The sequence below is a fragment of the Marmota marmota genome, unplaced genomic scaffold (assembly GCF_001458135.2).
Source record: "Marmota marmota marmota unplaced genomic scaffold, marMar, whole genome shotgun sequence".
NCBI classification, from domain to species: Eukaryota; Metazoa; Chordata; class Mammalia; order Rodentia; family Sciuridae; genus Marmota; species Marmota marmota.
In genome coordinates, this window is record NW_026000240.1 from 31,882,840 (window position 1) to 31,900,843 (window position 18,004).

Here is an 18,004-nt window from a genome sequence, read left to right on the forward strand (position 1 = left end):
TTTTTGTAAACATAAAACATAAAGCAACACGATTTTGTATTCCTATAATTCTTCATACACTGGTAAGAGCAATTTGTGAAAAAAAAGTAGCACTAACACAACTGAGACAAATTCTGTGCTTTATTCCTCCTTGTGGGTCCTCTTGCCCCATTCTCTAGGAGATATGTATCAGACTTGACAAGCAAATGCAGATACCTCATCAAAAGGAACCAGGTTAACTGCTATATGTAATTTCCAAAACTTAAATGATGGGTTTCCTAAATTAATTCACTCTTAATCAAATGACATTATGTAATGTCTTCAGATATCAACCTTAAATTATGAAGACATATATTTGAATCTGTTTTAAACATCCACAATAATTGTTAAAATTGTAAAGAGAATATAGATATGTAACTGAATTCAATCTGAAGCCTAACATTGATGTCCTCTAACTGAAGACAGTGACATCAAGATGAACAAGATTTCTCATGAGGAACAGGAATCCCATTGGTTTTGCTTTTATACTCCAAGGGCTATTGCACAATTTGGGGCAAATAGTAGATGCTGAAAAAGCAAAATTTAAAGAAACTTATTCCTCTGAGCATTGTATTTTGTTTTTGTTTGATTTGGGTTTTGTTTTTCACTTTTAGTGGGGACATGGCAGGAGACCGTGGTTAGGGGGATGGATAAGGGAAAATGATAAGTGAACTGAAAGAGACCCATAGGGCAGAAGCAAGCTAACAAGGAAAAAACTCCAGTGAAGCCACTAGAAACAAATAACCAAAAGAATGAAACAAAGGGAAGAGATTTATGGGGAATTTCTACAGCCAGACATAATCTTGACAGTGTTCTCTCCCACTAGGGAGGCACCACAAGAACAGAAGTATGAGCTTTATGAAAATTCCAAGCTATATTCCCTGTTGTGGTTCACTTTTCCATAACCAGAGAAAAGACAATTTTCTCCTTTATCTTCTTTAAAAACTGAAGTGGGTACATATTTCACATTGCTCATCTTTGAAACCTCAGAACTACTTACATTAATTTGCATACAATAATTATTTACTTAATTAACAAGCTCTCAGCTTGATTATCCCTTCAACCCTTAACAAGCTGAAAATTATATGATTCCTCTTCAAAGGAAAGACATATTCCCTAAATAGGATCTATTGCTTATAATAGGACTTACTGAACACAATTTCCACATGGCTTTTGCAGTGAGATTAAAACTGGTTCCATGACAAAGAGGAAGAAATATATTTAATACAAGAGCTCAGAAAAAGAGAAATCTCAGGTGTATCTATCACTGAAAACCCAGAAATTTTGAAATTTAGGTTATCTATAAAGCCAATATCTTTAGTAAAATTCTTAAAAGTAACAAGAAGAAAAAAATACTGAGAAGTAATATATGCCCCACAGAGCTTTTAAAAACACCAGTATTTAGAGTTACAAATGCTTTATTTAATAAGTTAGCAGAACATTTCAAAATTTAATGCTCCTGGTACATTAAGAACTTTCCCCTGTGGTTTAGGAACTAAAAATCCAAAGCAACCAATTAATCTATGAATAAAGAGAATTTTTGAAATCAATTTAATGAAAAATAGCAAGTTCCAAATCCAAAAGACCTTCTTTTACTCTGGCCACAAAATAACTCAAATGTCAAAGGGATAAAGTGAGTGGATGTAGTAAGTAAATGAGCTTAAAAACAAAATGAATTGTTCTCTTTAGGCAACAGATGAAGAAGCAATCTGGGCCAGCCCACTGCCCACTCACCAGATGTCTGACTTTGTGTCATAGCCTTGGTGTTTCAGAGCCTCAGGACTCATATAATGCGGAGTTCCAGTTAAAGTTGTGGCCAAGTCACAGGATCCCATTAGGAGTCTAGAAACTCCAAAATCCCCTAGAAATAATAATTAATCTTTATGAATACTTTAAAACAATAAAAATCAGCACTGGAAATTAAACACTGGATGTGTGTCTAATTTGATCATTTTATTATGCAATGCTTCTACTATTTTAAAGGGGAAGAAAGTGATACTTTAAATTCTATAAAGCTGGTAAATAGTTATAAAAACACAAGTTTTATAGGAAAAAAAGACTGAGCCAGTACAGTGAATTACATAACCTAAAATTATTTATTTCTGGAATTATTAACAATTAGACAACTTGATATAAAATGCTTCTTCAAGTCTGAAATGATTCTGGAAGAGTTGAATATGATGATGGACAATTTTATCTGAGGAAGGGAAAGGTTTGTTCTTTAATTTACAATAAAGGGAAAATGTAAAAGACTTGAAACTACTCATGAGCATAACTATAGAAATTTGAATACACTGGCTTTTCTATTTTTGCCTCCTTAGATGAATGCTTTTATTCCTTCACTCCCTAAAAACATCTCAGATGATGATTAGATAATCTAGTAACTATGAAGTGAGGGTACAGTTCTGAAGAAATAAACACTATAAAGCCACTATATCAACATTTTAATTGTCCATGATAACTTCTTATTGCTTATGATAAAGTCAGTGGGAAACCTAGATAATTAATCAAACCAGTAAAACAAGTCTAACCACTACCAAGAAAGTGAACTCAAAGTATATTTGAGCAGGACTGCAACGTATATTTGTCAAATCAACCAAGCACATAGTAAATGTTTTATATCCCAATTTATATTGGATAATCAGAAACAAAACAATTGGGTTTAGTTGGACCCATCTGAGCAAACAAAAAATTGAGAAGTTTAAAGAAACCAATGATAACTCTAATGGTTCCATGTACCATATACTTCATCTTGATAAAATAACATCTAGAATAATATGTAATGTTTTTGGATTACATATTTTTTAAAACTTACCAATTTTCAGGAGATTATTTTTCAAAAATATATTCTTTGATTTCAAATCTCGATGAAGTATCCTCCTACAAAAGGCAAAAAAAGGATATATGACTTCATGTAAAATATAAAATTTTGAAATTCAAATATTATATATGGTTATATGTGAAGTGATTCACAAGTTTGTGTGTATTTTATATATATATATTCATTCCCACTGATATATTTTATTTATTTATTTTTTTTGGTAGCAGGAATTGAATCCTGGGTTGCTTAACCACTGAGCCACATTCCTCCAACCCCTTTTACATTTATGTTTTTGGTTTTTTTTTTAATTTTGAGATAGGATCTTGCTAAGTTGCTTAGAACCTCACTAAGTTGTTGAGGCTGGCTTTGAATATGTATCTTTAAATTTTTTAAGCTGCTAAGCCATAAACAGTTTCAAGGAAATGTTTATTTAAATAAAGGTTTTAGAGGGGAACATATAGTTGGAAAAAGTTGGGAAATTAACAATTTTAACAGGGCAGATCGTATTATGTTTCTGTAGCATGATTTATAAAGATTCACAATATAGGACTATGTATCCCTTATAATCAAGTTGGAGATAATTTAAAAGGCACATAAATGACGGTAAGAGATGGCAGAAGGGGAAACTAGTCATTGTACCTTGATTAAATATTATTTATAACTATGGTTATTAATACAGACATTAACTTAGTATAAGGAAACCTCTTTCCCAACAAATGATTAATCTAAAGTACATGCCCACAAAATTAATAAAATTATTATTAGTTGAAAACCAGAAATACTGGTTATAAAAATAAATTGTTTCACCATTACAATTAATGATATTACAATTGTAATACATTTGTATAGTGGTTAGACCTCAACCTTCCAGAACAAGTTGAAATTCAAACTAAAGAACAGATCCAAAGAAAGGCTAAATTTAAATAGTTCACTTCATAGGAGACAAAAAGGGCACAAAATCAACCAGGCCTAAGGAATCAGAATTATGTATAATTTACTGAAGGTTATATAGCCACAAACAATTCTCACCTAGGTCTTTTCAACTATAGAAACTACGTTTAACCACTATTCTCTCCTGTCTTTATACCTAGACCTGGGTTATGCATGAGTATGTCATTAACTTTTTAATGATTTAAAACGAGAAAAATTATATATAGCAAAAGAAGGATAAATAAAACTTGGCTTATGCTTGGCATTAGATACCTACCCCATAACGATTCTCCTCTTCCTCTCCCTTGACACCATATCCCCTGAGCCACTAAGAAGGCTCAGCCCTATTAGCAAAAGGCAATGTATGTATGTGTGTGTGTGTGTGTGTGTGTGTGTGGCAGTGGGTGTACGTATTGGGAAATGAAGAAGCACAATGTGGTAATTCCTTTTCTCCCTTTCCCTTGGGGGTCAGTGATATGACAAAATTCTGGTCAATGTAAAGGCTTACTTTTCCAGAACATAAAATAATGAATATTATGAAAATATTAAGTGAACATATGTCAAATATTTTATTTAATTTATTAATTGAGTAAAGAACCAGTTAAGGTAAAAAACTGTTAGAGTTGTTGAGAAGCTACAGTATTACTAATAGGAGCACTACAAAACTGGTTAGTGACCAACAAAGCATAAACCATAATCACCAGGATTATCTCTTCTACTAGATATTATTTGCATCTCTAATGAATAAAGATATTCAAGTTTATTTCTTCTTCTGTAGTTATAAAAAAAGCCCCAACAATAGAAAAAATTTAAATTTTTTATGAGAGCTTTATACTAGTAGTAGGGTTTCTCCCATAAACTCAAACATGCATGGAATTTGATTTCAGTTCATGATTCCCCACATTCCCTCCAACCCTCCTCTCTGCCATTCTCTTTCCTCCACTCTGCTACTATTATTATTAGTGTGCTAGACTAATACTCTACTCATCTGTTTATTTATATTTGATTGGTTCCTTTTACTTATACATATGTATGTACATTCCTACATACATGATTTTTTTAAAGAATTCATTCCACTTTACCTTCTCTTTCCCACCTCTCCACTATGCCTCTCCATTTCCTTCTACACTACTGATCTTCCCGTCATCTTCATGATATCATATATTTCTTTCCCCCTTTCCATTATTTTACTCTAGCATGCATATATGAGAGAAAAAAATAAAGCTTTGAGTTTCTGAATTTGGCTTACTTCATTTATATCACATACATATAAATGATATCATATAAATCATATATATATTACTTAATCCATTTATCTGATGGTGGGCACACTGGATTGATTCTATAACTTAGATTCCGTGAGTTGTACTGCTATAAATGTTGAGGTGGCTGTATAGCTCTGTATAGCTATAGTATGTTGATGTTAGAGCTTCTGGGAAGATACCAAGTAGTGGGATATCTTGGTCACATGGTATTTCCATCCCTAGTTTTTTTTGGAATCTCCATACATACTAGTCTGCAGTCCCACCAACAATGTACCATTGTATCTCTTTCCCCACAACCTTTCCAGCATTTATTATTGTTTGTATTATTTTTTTCTCACATCTTCATACATGTATTTTGTATAATGATGAGGATCTCCTTCCACCATCCATGCTATTCCCCTTCTCCCTCCCTTTCCCTCCCACCCCTATTCCCTATCTAGAGGTAATCTTCCTTCCATGCTCTCCCTGTTTGTATTCTTGATCAGTGTCATTCTAACTGTAGTTAGATGAAATCTTAGCAAACTTGTGATTTGCATTTCTGATTGCTATCGATAATAAAAATTCTCTATTTGTTGGCCATTTGTGTTTCTTCTTTTGAGAAGTTTCAGTTTAGTTCTTTTGCTCATTGGTTGGTTGGGCTATTTGTTTTTTGTTTGGTTTGGGTTTTTTTATATATATATATATTCTGGATTTTTTATATATTCTGGATACTAATCCCCTACTGGAGGAATAGCTGGCCAAGACTTTCTTCCATTATGTAGGCTCTCTCTTTAGGCTCTTAATCATTTCCTTTGCTGTGCAGAAGCTTTTGAGTTTGATGGCATCCAAATTATTGATTCTTGCCTTCATTTCTAGCACTTTTGGGGTCTTGTTAAGGAAATTGGTGCTAGCACCAATATGATGTAGTATTGACCCTGTTTTCTTCTAGCACTTGCAAAGTTTCTGATCTAATTACTGTCTTTCATATATTTCAGTTTGAGGTTTGTGCAGGGCGAGAGCTAGCAATCTAGTTTCATTTTTCAACATATTAGCTCCAGTTTCCCCAGCACCATTTGTTAAAAAGGCGAATTTTTCTCCAAAATATATTTTTGGCACCTGTATCAAATATCAGATGGCTGTAGGAATATGGATTTGTCTCTGTGTCTTCTATTCCACTCCATTGATCTTCATGTCTATTTTGATGCCAATACAATGCTGCTTTTATTACTATGGCTCTGTAATATAATTTGCAATCAGTTATTGTGATGCCTCCTGCTTTATCTTTCTTGTTCTCAATTACTTTGGCATTTCTGGGTCTCTTGTTCTACCAAATTAATCTAAGAATTTTTTTTTAATTCTGTGAAGAATGTCTTTGATATTTTGATGGGTTTTGTATTGAATGTGTATATTGTTTTGATAGTGTGACCATTTTGACAATATTAATTCTGCCTATCTAAGAACATGGGATGTCTTTCCATCTTCTAAGGTCTTCTTCAATTTCTTTATTCAGTGTTCTATAATTTTCATTGTAGACACTTCTACCTCCTTGATTACGTTAATTCCAAAGTGTTTCTTTTTCTTTTTCTTTTTTCTTTCTGGAGGTTATTGTGAATGGGATGATTTTCCTGATTTCTTCCTTGGCTGAATCAGTCTAGGAGTATAGGAAAGACATTGATTTATGGGTGTTGATTTTGTATACTGCCACTTTGCTGAACTCATTTATAAGGTCTAGAAATCTTCTGGTAGAGCTTTTTCTGTGTCTTTTCTTTTCCTATCTGATTCCCTTTGATTTCCCTCTCTTGCCTAATCACTCCAGCTAATGTTTTGAGGATTACGTTGAATAGGTGAGAGTGGACAGCCTTGTTTTGTTTCTGATTATAGAGAAAATGCTTTGAGTTTTTCTCCATTCAGTACGATGATGACTTTGGGTTTGTCACAAATGACCATTGTGACACTGAGGTAAGTTCCTTTCATCCACAGTTTCTCTCTTGTATCTTTAACATGAATGGGTATTGTATTTTATCAAAAGCACCCCTTTTTGCATTATTGAGATAATCAGGTGGTTCTTGTCCTTAATTTTGTTTCAGTGGTAAGTTACATTTATTGATTTGCTTATGCTGAACCAACCTTGCATCCCTGGTATGAAACCCACTTGATCCTGTTGCATTATCTTTTTGATGTGTTTTTGAATGTGACTTGGTAATATTTTATTAATGATTTTTACATCTTTGTTCATTAGGGATACTGGTATATAGTTTACTTTCCTCAATGAGTCTTTGTCTGATTTTGGTATTAGGGTTATACTGCCTTCAGAGAAGACTGGTAGAACTCAGCTGTGAAGCCATCTGGTCTTCAGCTTTTCTTTTTTGGAAGGCTTTTAATTGCCATTTCAATTTTATTACTTGAAATTCATCTGTTTAGGTTTCCTATACCTTCCAAATATAATGTGGGCAAGTCATATATGTCTAGAAATTTGTGTCTTCTAGACTTTTCAATTTATTGGAGTATAAATTTTCCAAAAGGTTCTTCTGATGATCCTCTATTTCAGAAGGGTCTATGTCGATACTTCCTTTTCACCTCTAATCTTATTGATTTGGGTCCTCTCTCTTTTGGTTATTTTGGCTAAGGGTTTATCAATATTATTTATATTTTTGAAGAATGAGCTCTTTGTTGCATTGATCATGTCTATTTTTTTAAATTCTCAGTTTCATTAACTTTGGTGATGATCTTAATTATTTCCTGTTTTCTAATGGTAGTGAGGTTGGTTTGTTCTTTTTCTATGGCTCTTGAGGTGGAGCATAAGCTTATATGTTTGGGACATCTCTAAATTTTTTTTTTAAGAGAGAGGAGAGAGAGAGAGAGAGAGAGAGAGAGAGAGAGAGAGAGAGAGAGAGNGAGAGAGAGAGAGAGAGAGAGAGAATTTTTAATATTTATTTTTTAGTTTTTCGGCAGACACAACATCTTTGTTTTTTTTTTTTGTATGTGGTGCTGGGGATCGAACCCGGGCCGCACGCATGCCAGGTGAGCGCGCTACCGCTTGAGCCACATCCCCAGCCCATCTCTAAATTTTTAATGTAGGCACCCAGTGCTATAAATTTTACTCTTAGAACTGCTTTCATACTGTCCCAGAAATTTTGATATATTGTGGTCATGAATTTTTTTAGTTTATTCTTGTCTTGGTATGTTTTAATTCCCCCCTCAAATTTTAAACTGGGCATTGCTGGGTATAGTAACCTTGGCTGGCATTTTCTTTCTTTTAGAGCTTGGAAATGTCTCATCCCAAGCCCTCCTTAACTTTCAAGGTCTAAATTGACAAATCATACATGAGCCCTTTTGGTTTGCCTCTATATGTAACCTGATGTTTCTCTCTTGCGGCTTTTAATAGTTTTTCTTTATTTTCTGTGAGGCCTTTTGACTATGTCTTGGAGAGCAGTAAAAGCATACACAACCACACACACAACCACACACACACACAATAATGCATAATGAAAAGTGAAGAATAATATAGTATGTTTTAAAATGTTAAAATTTAAAAAGATAAAATTGAGGGGAAAAAGAGAAAATGGGAAGGAAAAACTCTTAATGAGAAATAAAGGGCTTATTTCTAGTGTGATGGTCAAATCTACTGGTAGGGATGAACTTTCAGTCCCTATATTTTTTGGTTCTGTATTTTTGTCCAATGTCCTTGTGCTCCTTGCCTAACTGCCAGCCAGGTATAGTAGCTCTCAGCTTCCAACCTCCCAGTACTGGGTGGAATAGATTGGAGAGTGCTGATGAACTTTATAATCCAGGTATCCACCCTGGAGTGCAGATGTGCTTGCCTGGCTGCAGGGAGCATCTTCACAACAGCTCCTATGCAGTGCCAACCATCATGGGACCTTTCTCCCTTAGAATCCAGAGGGTGAGTGGTCCAGGCAAAATTTTCCCACCTCAGTTTCTCTAGTTCAGGCACCTCCTGAGAAGTTTTTCATAGGCTATTGGTAATTATCTCAACAAGTTCCCATCCTCCATACCCCTAACTGTATCTCTCTTCACAGCTGTGCAAGCTGCTTGGGGGACAGTTTTCAACACCTAGGAATGTATTTCTCACCTGCCAGGGTATTCTGCACTGTAGAGGGCTGCCTCTGAGGGTTGGGGGACCATCCATGCCATGCTGGTGGAGGGCTCTCGTCCCTCATAGACCACTTTCAGCAGACCACTTTGGCTTTGTTTTCACTGAGATGCTTACCCTATCAACTCTGTGTCCATTAAAATCAATCTTCTTCTGTAAAACCCAGGTTTCCCTATGTCAATTTTTCTTTTCATTTTTAGTTTTTTTGTCCACTGATCACACTTTTCTTTTGTCTGCATTCCCCATTCCACACTCTGATGGCAGTGGGAGCTGGCAATTCTCTAAGGCATTGTTTCTTATGCTCAAGTTACCAACTTTCTGTAGTTCTATGTTTTTTTAAATTACAATTTAGTATCATATTTTAATGAGGTTCCTTTGCTACTCACCTCGCTGAGGAGAAGTCATTCTATTTTATATGTCTGGACTGCTGGGTGGTGCTTCCTTTCTCTACTGCCATCTTCCCTCTCCCTGCTCATCAGTCCCAACAATCGAAATTTGAGTTCAGACCTGCACTGAAAGCTACCAAATATTCTCTTTTGTCCTTTTCTAAGCTTTGAGAAATTTCTCTAACATCAATGAGATATAGGAAAGTCTGTTGGAAGCTTGTGGAAAATATTTATTCTTATAAAACACAGACAAGGAGAAGAGTGATATATGCCCTTTCTTATGGTTTAAATATGGTCTCCCCAAAAGCTCATGTGTGAGACAATGAAAAAGCATTCAGGGATGAAATGGTTACATTTTGAGAGCTGTAACCTTATCAGTGGATTAATCACAGATTAACTGGGTGGTAATTGCAGGCAGGTAGTGTGTGGCTGGAGGAAGTAGGTCACTGGGGGTATGCCTTTGGGGTTTATATTTTGTCTATGATGAGCAGAACTCTCTCCCTATTCCCTGGTTGCAATGTCCTGAGCTACTTTCCTCTACTACATTCCTTCCCAACATGATGTTCTACCTTACTTTGAGCTATGGTATTGGCTAATCATGAACTGAACTTCTTAAACCATGAGCCAAAATAAGCATTTCCTCCTTAAAGATTTTCTTTTTGGGGATTTTGGTCACAGCAACACAAAGCTGAAAAACAACTCTATTATTTTTTCTGGACTTACATGGTAATGTTGCAACCAACCTGGAAAACAGAGGATAAACCTGACTACAAAAGCCACTGAGGATAGCAGAATAAGGAGACACAAACAACATGAACCCCAGAGGATACTTCAGAGTCACTTGACTTAACTGATTCTAGAACCACACTCCTAGAGATTTCTTGTTAGTAAAAATAATGAATAAATATGTACTACGGAGTCAGAGAGTCTAAGGGTTTAGGATTTAGAACAGTGAACTAGATAGCATACCAATAGACCAGTACTATAACTTCAGAATAAGTAAAACATTTAAGAGACACTTACCTGATGACAACTAGACTAGACAGAAGTTACAAATAGTAGTACATTATTAGCCTATACAATATGTTAGCAGTTATAAGAAGTTATTGGCTGGCACTGTGGTAACAAGACAAAAAATTTTATGCAAAAGATCAAATATACCAAGCAACTTGGTAAATAATTTTTTAAATTATAATTTATTTATTTTGTGCTTATAGTACCAAAAATGGCTCCAGCCACTACTCTGTCTCCCTTGTCCTCTTTTTTCTACAGCTGACAGCCAAATTTCAACTCTCTCTCCTCCTTTATATTCTTACTTCTTCTAATTATTGTCCCCTTCATTGATAACAACATAGTCTAAGTTACCACTGCATCTACCCTATTCACCCTTTGAAACTGCAAACACTTTTCTACCTTCTTCTCTCCTCTTCTTTCCTCATGCTCAACACCATCCTTAATACCTCTTAATACTAATTGATGTATATAATGCCTGCCCCAACCATCAATGTCACAGTAATAATTAATATGGTGAAAGTCATAGATAACGTCTGCTGTTTAATTTTAAGCTAGACACAATGCTTGATCATTTACAGTTTTTACCAATGGAAATTGCTGGTACTAATATTTCTGCATATTGTACCAATTAACACTGTAGATATCAAAATAGGATCTAAGTACCTAGACTACTGATGTATGTCATTTACATAGATTATTGTTATCATTGCCGCCCGCCCCCACAATCTGTGAGGTGCTAGTAACATAAAGGGACCTATAAACTCATAAGGTAGAAACTCTAGAGCTTCAAATACATCCAGATAGAGGGGTAGAATGCAAACAATGTGAAAAAAAATCAAGGGAACAAACCATGCCAAACAAAACAGAATACCTCAACAACAGACTTCATTGACACCACAGTGTCAACATCTCTTAAGTTTTCTCAAATGTAAGAGATGGAATTCAGAAAGTTCCTTGTTAAACTGATCTATGAGGTAAAATATAATGTAAGAAATAAAATCAGAGAGAAAATACAAGAAGTGAAAGATGACTTAAATAAGGAGATACAGATCCTGAAGAAAAATCAATCGGTAATCCTTGAAAGGAAAGAATCAATAAACCAAATAAAAAATTTATTGGAAAGCATCACCAGCAGACTATACCACTTTCAAAGAGTTTTAGGCAATGAATACTAAATATATAATCTGGAAAATAAAGTTGACCATGGAGAAAAGATGTTCAGAGACTATGATCAGAATTTCTAAGAAATGTGGATAACATGAAAACAATAAACTCAGGATTTGTTGGTATAGATGAAGGCTTGAAGATAGAAACTAAAGGAATGCACAATTTTTTCAGTGAAAATTTCCCAAACCTTAAGAATAAAATGGAAAATTAAATAAGGAGGTTTACAGGAATCCAAATATACAAAATTGCAACAGACCCACACCAAGGACATTATTATGAAAATGCCTAACATACTGAATAAGGATAAAATTTTAAAGGCTGCCAAAGAAAAATGACAGGTCCATTTAGAGGGAAACCAATCCAGATCTCAGCAGATTTCACAACTCAGATCCTCAAAGCTAGGCTCTGAAAGAAAATGGATGCCAATCAAGAATACTATAGCCAGTAAAATTAAGCTTCAGAATTGATGATGAGACAAAAACCTTCCATAGTAAACAAAAGTAGCCTGCACTACAAAACATAATAAGATATTTCATGAAAAATAAATTTTAAAAAGTGAAAATCAGCAAATAGAGGAACTATACAAGAAGAATAGTTAATCAAAGGAAAAACTAATTCACATTAAAAACCAGAAATAAATCAAAATTAAAATAAATAAAAATCATATCACAATAATAACACTAAATGTAAATGGACTAATCTCATCAATCAAAATATATAGACTGGCAGATTGGATTAAAAAACAAGACTCAACAATATTCTGTCTCCAAAAGACTCACCTAATAGGCAAAAACATCCACAGACTGAAGGTAAAAGGATGAGAAAAAATATAATATTAATGTGGAACTGGTAAACAAACAGGAATTCTATCCTCATATCAGATAAAGTGGACTTCAAGCTAAAGTTAATCAAAAGAGACAAGAAGGACATTTCATACTGCTTAAAAGAATTATACATCAACAAGACATAACAACTGTAAATATTTATGCCCCAAGCAATGGAGCATCTACATAAATCAAACAAACCTTTCACAATTTTAAGAATCAAATAGACCATACCACAATAACACTGGGTGACTTTACTATGCCCCTCTAACCCTGGGTAGATCCATCACAAAAAAACTAAATAAAGAAGCTATAAAACTAAAAAACACAATTCCTAAATTAGACTTAGCAGACATATATAAAATATTTCATCCATTGATGACTAAATACACTTTCTTCTCAGCAGCACATGGGTCCCTATAAAACAGATCATATCTTAGGCCACAAAGCAACTCTTAGTAAACACAAAAAAGTAGAGATAATACCTTACATTCTATCAGATGATAATGGAATGAAATTAGAAATCGACAATAAAATAAAACATAGAAGCTACTGTAACACCTGGAGACTAAATAATACCCTAGTAATTGACAAATGGATAGCAGAAAAAATCAGAAATAAAATTTAAAAATACTTAGAAGTAAATGAGAATAATGGCACAACATATCAAAATCTGTGGGATACTGTAAAGGCATAAGACGAAAGGTCATTGAATTGAGCTCCTTTGCTAAGACAACAGAAAGTCACCAAATAAATAAACATAACCTAACATTACATCTCAAATCCCTATAAAAAGAAGAACAAATCACAACAAAAGCAATGGAAGACAAAAAAATATTAAAATCAGAGCCAAAAATCAATGGAATTGAAACACAAACAAAAAACTAAAAAAACAAACAAACAAAAAAAACCAATGAAACAAAAGGTAGTTCTTTGAAAAAAATAAATAAAATTGACAAACCCTTAGGCAAGCTAACAAAGAGAAAGAGGGAAAACTCAAATTACTAAAATTTATGATGATTAAGGAATATCACAATGAACACTACTGAAAAATAAATGATAATTAAAAACTATTTTGAAAATCTATACATCAATAAAATAGAAAATCATGAAGACATCAACAACTTCATATGATATGACATATCAAATTGAATCAGGAGGACATAGATAAATTTCCAACAATGAAATTGAAGATGCCATCAAAAGCCTACCAACAAAGAAAAGCCCAGGAGAAGATGGATTCTCAGCCGAGTTCTATCAGACCTTCGAAGAAGAACTAACACCAATACTCCTCAAAATTATTCCATGAAATAGAAAAGGAGGGAACCCTTCCAAAAATCATTCTATGAAGCTAGAATCACCCTGATACCAAAACCAGACAAAGACACATCAAGGAAAGAAAACTTCAGACCAATATCCCTGAAGATAGATGCAAAAATTCTTAATAAAAATCCTGGCAAATCACATACAAAAACATATTAAAAAGATAGTGCACCATGATCAAGTGTAGTTCATCCCAGCCATGCAAGGTTGGTTCAACATTTGGAAATCAATAAATGTAATTCATCACATCGATAGACTTAAAGATAAGAATTACATTATTATCTCAATAGATGCAGAAAAAACATTTGACAAAATAGAGCATCCATTCATGTTCAAAACACTGGAAAAACTAGGGAACACAGGAACATATCTCAACGTTGTAAAAGCTATATATGCTAAACCCAAGGCCAACATCATTCTCAATGGAGTAAAATTGAAAGCGTTCCCTCTAAAAACTGAAATGAGACAGGGATGCCCTCTTTGCACCACTCCTTTTCAACAGAGTCCTTGAAAATCTAGTCAAAGCAATTAGAAAAAAGAAAGAAATTAAAGGGATATGAGTAGGAAAAGAAGAGCTCAAATTATCTCTATTTGATGATGACATGATTCTATATTTACAAGACCCAAAAAAATCTCCACCAGAATGCTTCTAGAACTTATAAACGAATTCAGCAAAGTAGCAGGATATAAAATTAATACCCATTCATCAATTTCATTCCTATAAACCAACGATAAATCAGCTGAAAGAAATTAGGAAAACTATCCTATTTACAATAGACTCAAAAAAAAATAAAATACTTGGGAATCAATCAAACAAAAGAGGTGAAAGACCTCTACATTGAAAATTACAGAACACTAAAGAAAGAAATTGAAGAAGACCTTAGAATATGGAAAGATCTCCCATGTTCTTGGATAAGCAGAATTAATATTTTCAAAATGGCCATACTACCAAAAGCACCATATAAATTTAATGCAATTCCTATTAAGGTTCTGATGACATTCTTCATATAAATAGGAAAAGCAGTCATGAAGTTCACTTGGAAAAATAAAGGCCTAAAACAGCCAAAGCAATCATTAGCAAGAAAAGTAAAGCAGGCGGCATCACAACACCAGAACTTCAATTATACTACAGAGCTACAGTAACAAAAACAGAATGATATTGGCACAAAAACAGACATGAAGACCAATGGTGCAGAACAGAAAACACAGAGATATCCCCACATATATACAGTTATCACATACTAGACAAAGGCATCATAAACATACATTGGAGAAAAGATAGCCTCTTTAACAAATGGTGCTGGGAAAATTGGAAATACATATATAGTAGAATAAAATTTAACCCCTGTCTCTCATCCTGTATAAAACTCAACTCAAAGTAGATCAAGGACGTAAGCATTAGCAGAGACTCTCTGCCTACTAAAAGAATATGTAGGCCCAAATCCCCATCATGTCAGCTTAGGTACCGACTTTTTCAACAAGAATCCTAAAGAGCAAAAAATAAAATCAAGAATAAATAAATGGGATGTAGATCAAATTATAAACCTTCTTCTCAGTAAAGGAAATAATCAAAATGTGAAGAGAGAGCATACAGAATGGGAGAAAATCTTTGCCACCTGCACCTCAGATAGAGCATTGATCTCCAGGATATACAAAGAACTCAAAAGACTCAAAACCAAAAAATACAAGTAACCCAATCAACAAAAGGGCAAAGGAAGTGAACTGCACTTTATAGACGAAGAAATATAGTCAACAAATATATGAAAAAAATGTTCAACATCTCTAGCAATTAGAGAAATATAAATTAAAACTACAATGAGATTCCATCTCACTCTAGTCAGAATGTCAGTTATCAAGAATACAAGTAATAATAAACGTTGGCAAGTACATCGGGGGGAAAATTTACTTGCTGGTGGGACTGCAAATTGGTGCAACCTCTGAAAAGCAGTATGAAGATTCCTCAGAATACTTGGAATGGAACCACCAATTGACTCAGTTATTTCATTCCTCAATATATACCCAAAGGACTTAAAGTGAGCATGTTTTAATTAGTTTTTTCACCACTATGACTAAAGGACATGAACAGAACAATTGTAGGGGAGGAAAAGTTTATTTGAGGGCTCACAATTTCAGAAGTCTTAGTCCATAAAAGATTGGCTCCATTCCTTGGGGCTTCAGGTGAGGCAGAACATCATGGTGGAAAAGGGTAGCAGAGGATAGCAGCTCACATGATGATCAGAGAGCAGAAGAGACTTCACTCTCTAGATACAAAAATATACCCAAGCCACACTCCAATTCCCACCTCCTCCTGGCACACTCTACCACTTCAGTTACCACTCAGTTAATTCCTATCAGGGGATTAATTCACTGATTTTAAAGCTATAACCCAATCATTTCTCCTTCAAACCTTCTTGCATTGTCTCACACATGAGCTTTTGGAGGACACCACATCTAAACTATAACAGCATAAGACAGTGACACAGCCACATCAATGTTTATAGCAACTCAATTCACAATAGCTAAGCTATGGAACCAACCTAGGTGCCCTACAACAAATGAATGGTTAAAGAAAATGTGAGAAAAAATATATATATATACACATACATACACACACACACACAATGGAATATTGGTTAGCCATAAAGAAGAATAAAATTATGGCATTTGCTGGTAAATGGATGGAACTACAGACTATCATACTAGGTGAAATAAGCCAGTCCAGCAAAAAAAAAAAAAAAAAAAGGCCGAATATTCTCTCTGATATGTGGATGCTAACACACAATAAGGGTGTGAAGAGAGAAGAATAGAATTTCTTTGGACTAGACAAAGGGGAATGAAGGCAAAGCAGTTGGGATGGGATTAGGAAAGACAGTGAAACTCTACATCTTGTGCAACCACAAGAATGGGATACCAATTAGAATAAGTTATATTCTGTGTATGCATAATATGTTAAAATATACTCTGTTATGTTTATCAAAAAGAATACAGAAAAAATTAGTTTATTTATTTTGTGCTTATAGTAAGCAAAAAAATGGCTTCCAGCAAAAAAAAAAAAAAAATCTCAGCATATACTTTGTTTAATATCCATTCCTTTTAAGTATACAAATATCAAAGCCAGAAAATAATATGATAAAAAGAAACATAGGTGGCTTACATAAAATCTTTCTTCTAAAAATCTCAAAGTACTTCTCCATCTGTTATTTCATGTGTCCCATATCATATCTACTCAAGTGGTAAATCCCTCTCATTTCTTCATTTCATGACATCCAAGTGACCTGGTTAAGATTCAACAACAGTTTGTGCTAGACCTCCTATTTCCACTTCCTCCATCAGACCATTCTCCCTCAGTCTGCATGAGGGAGTGAAGGAGAGTCTGTGGAGGATTAGTCCCAGCCCACATTAGGACTTTGGAGAACATATGGACAATTCAACCTTCATCTTCCCTTAACTCTTAATAGTTGCTAAAATCTTGGCTCCCTTCCCTGAAGTTCCTTCATCTGACAGGGTCTCAGGGGAGCCCACAAACTCTTCTTGCCAAAGGTGCTAGTACACTAGTGATGGTACTCCTTGGTGATGCACAGCGCAGGCAGCCTCTGTTGCCAGTCTCTACCATATGCCCACACCCTGGACTCTGAGGTACCTGTCTGACTTTCTTAATATATGACATGTCATGATGATAAGCCCTCTAAGTTTTAAGGCAGGAGCTGGGTGAGGCTTTCCTCAAACTATTGGCTGTTGCCCACATAGCAGGAATGTGCTTACACCTGGTGCGGGAGTGAGTCTGCCTTGAAAAAATAAGTAACCTCAGGACATCCTCAAGAAGTGGGAACCAAGAGAAAATAAGAGTCTTAAGTAACAACAACTTCTCTCACAACTTTGCTCTGCTTTTCCATTTCCAAACCTGGGATAGGATTCCTCCTTCACCAGGCATATTTACTGACATAGATTCCGAGTAGGTCCCTTTCCTAGTAGCTCACTGAATTAAAAATAAGTTCTTTGCCACATGTGGTATGCACATCTAAAATCCCAGCTATTTGAGAGGCTGAGGCAAAAGGATCTGACAAATTTGAGCCCAGCCTGGGAAACACAGTGAGACCCTGTCTTAAAAGAGAGAGAGAGAGAGTTCTTTAGGCCATTTCACCAATCCCCACCCCCCACCCCACCCA

General features: G+C 34.7%; 1 protein-coding gene across 16 annotated transcripts in view; it reads right to left on the reverse strand.

Annotated features, from left to right (window-relative positions):
• Nek11 (NIMA related kinase 11) overlaps positions 1-18,004 on the reverse strand; it is a 312,014-nt gene that overhangs the window by 204,974 nt on the left and 89,036 nt on the right. For all 16 annotated transcript variants that reach the window (XM_048794349.1, XM_048794346.1, XM_048794343.1 and 13 more), the window contains 2 exons: positions 2,834-2,898; positions 1,753-1,879 (listed from right to left, as the gene is read on the reverse strand). In XM_048794349.1, coding sequence (XP_048650306.1) covers positions 1,753-1,879; positions 2,834-2,898 — 192 coding nt within the window. The remainder of the gene's footprint in view (positions 1-1,752; positions 1,880-2,833; positions 2,899-18,004) is intronic.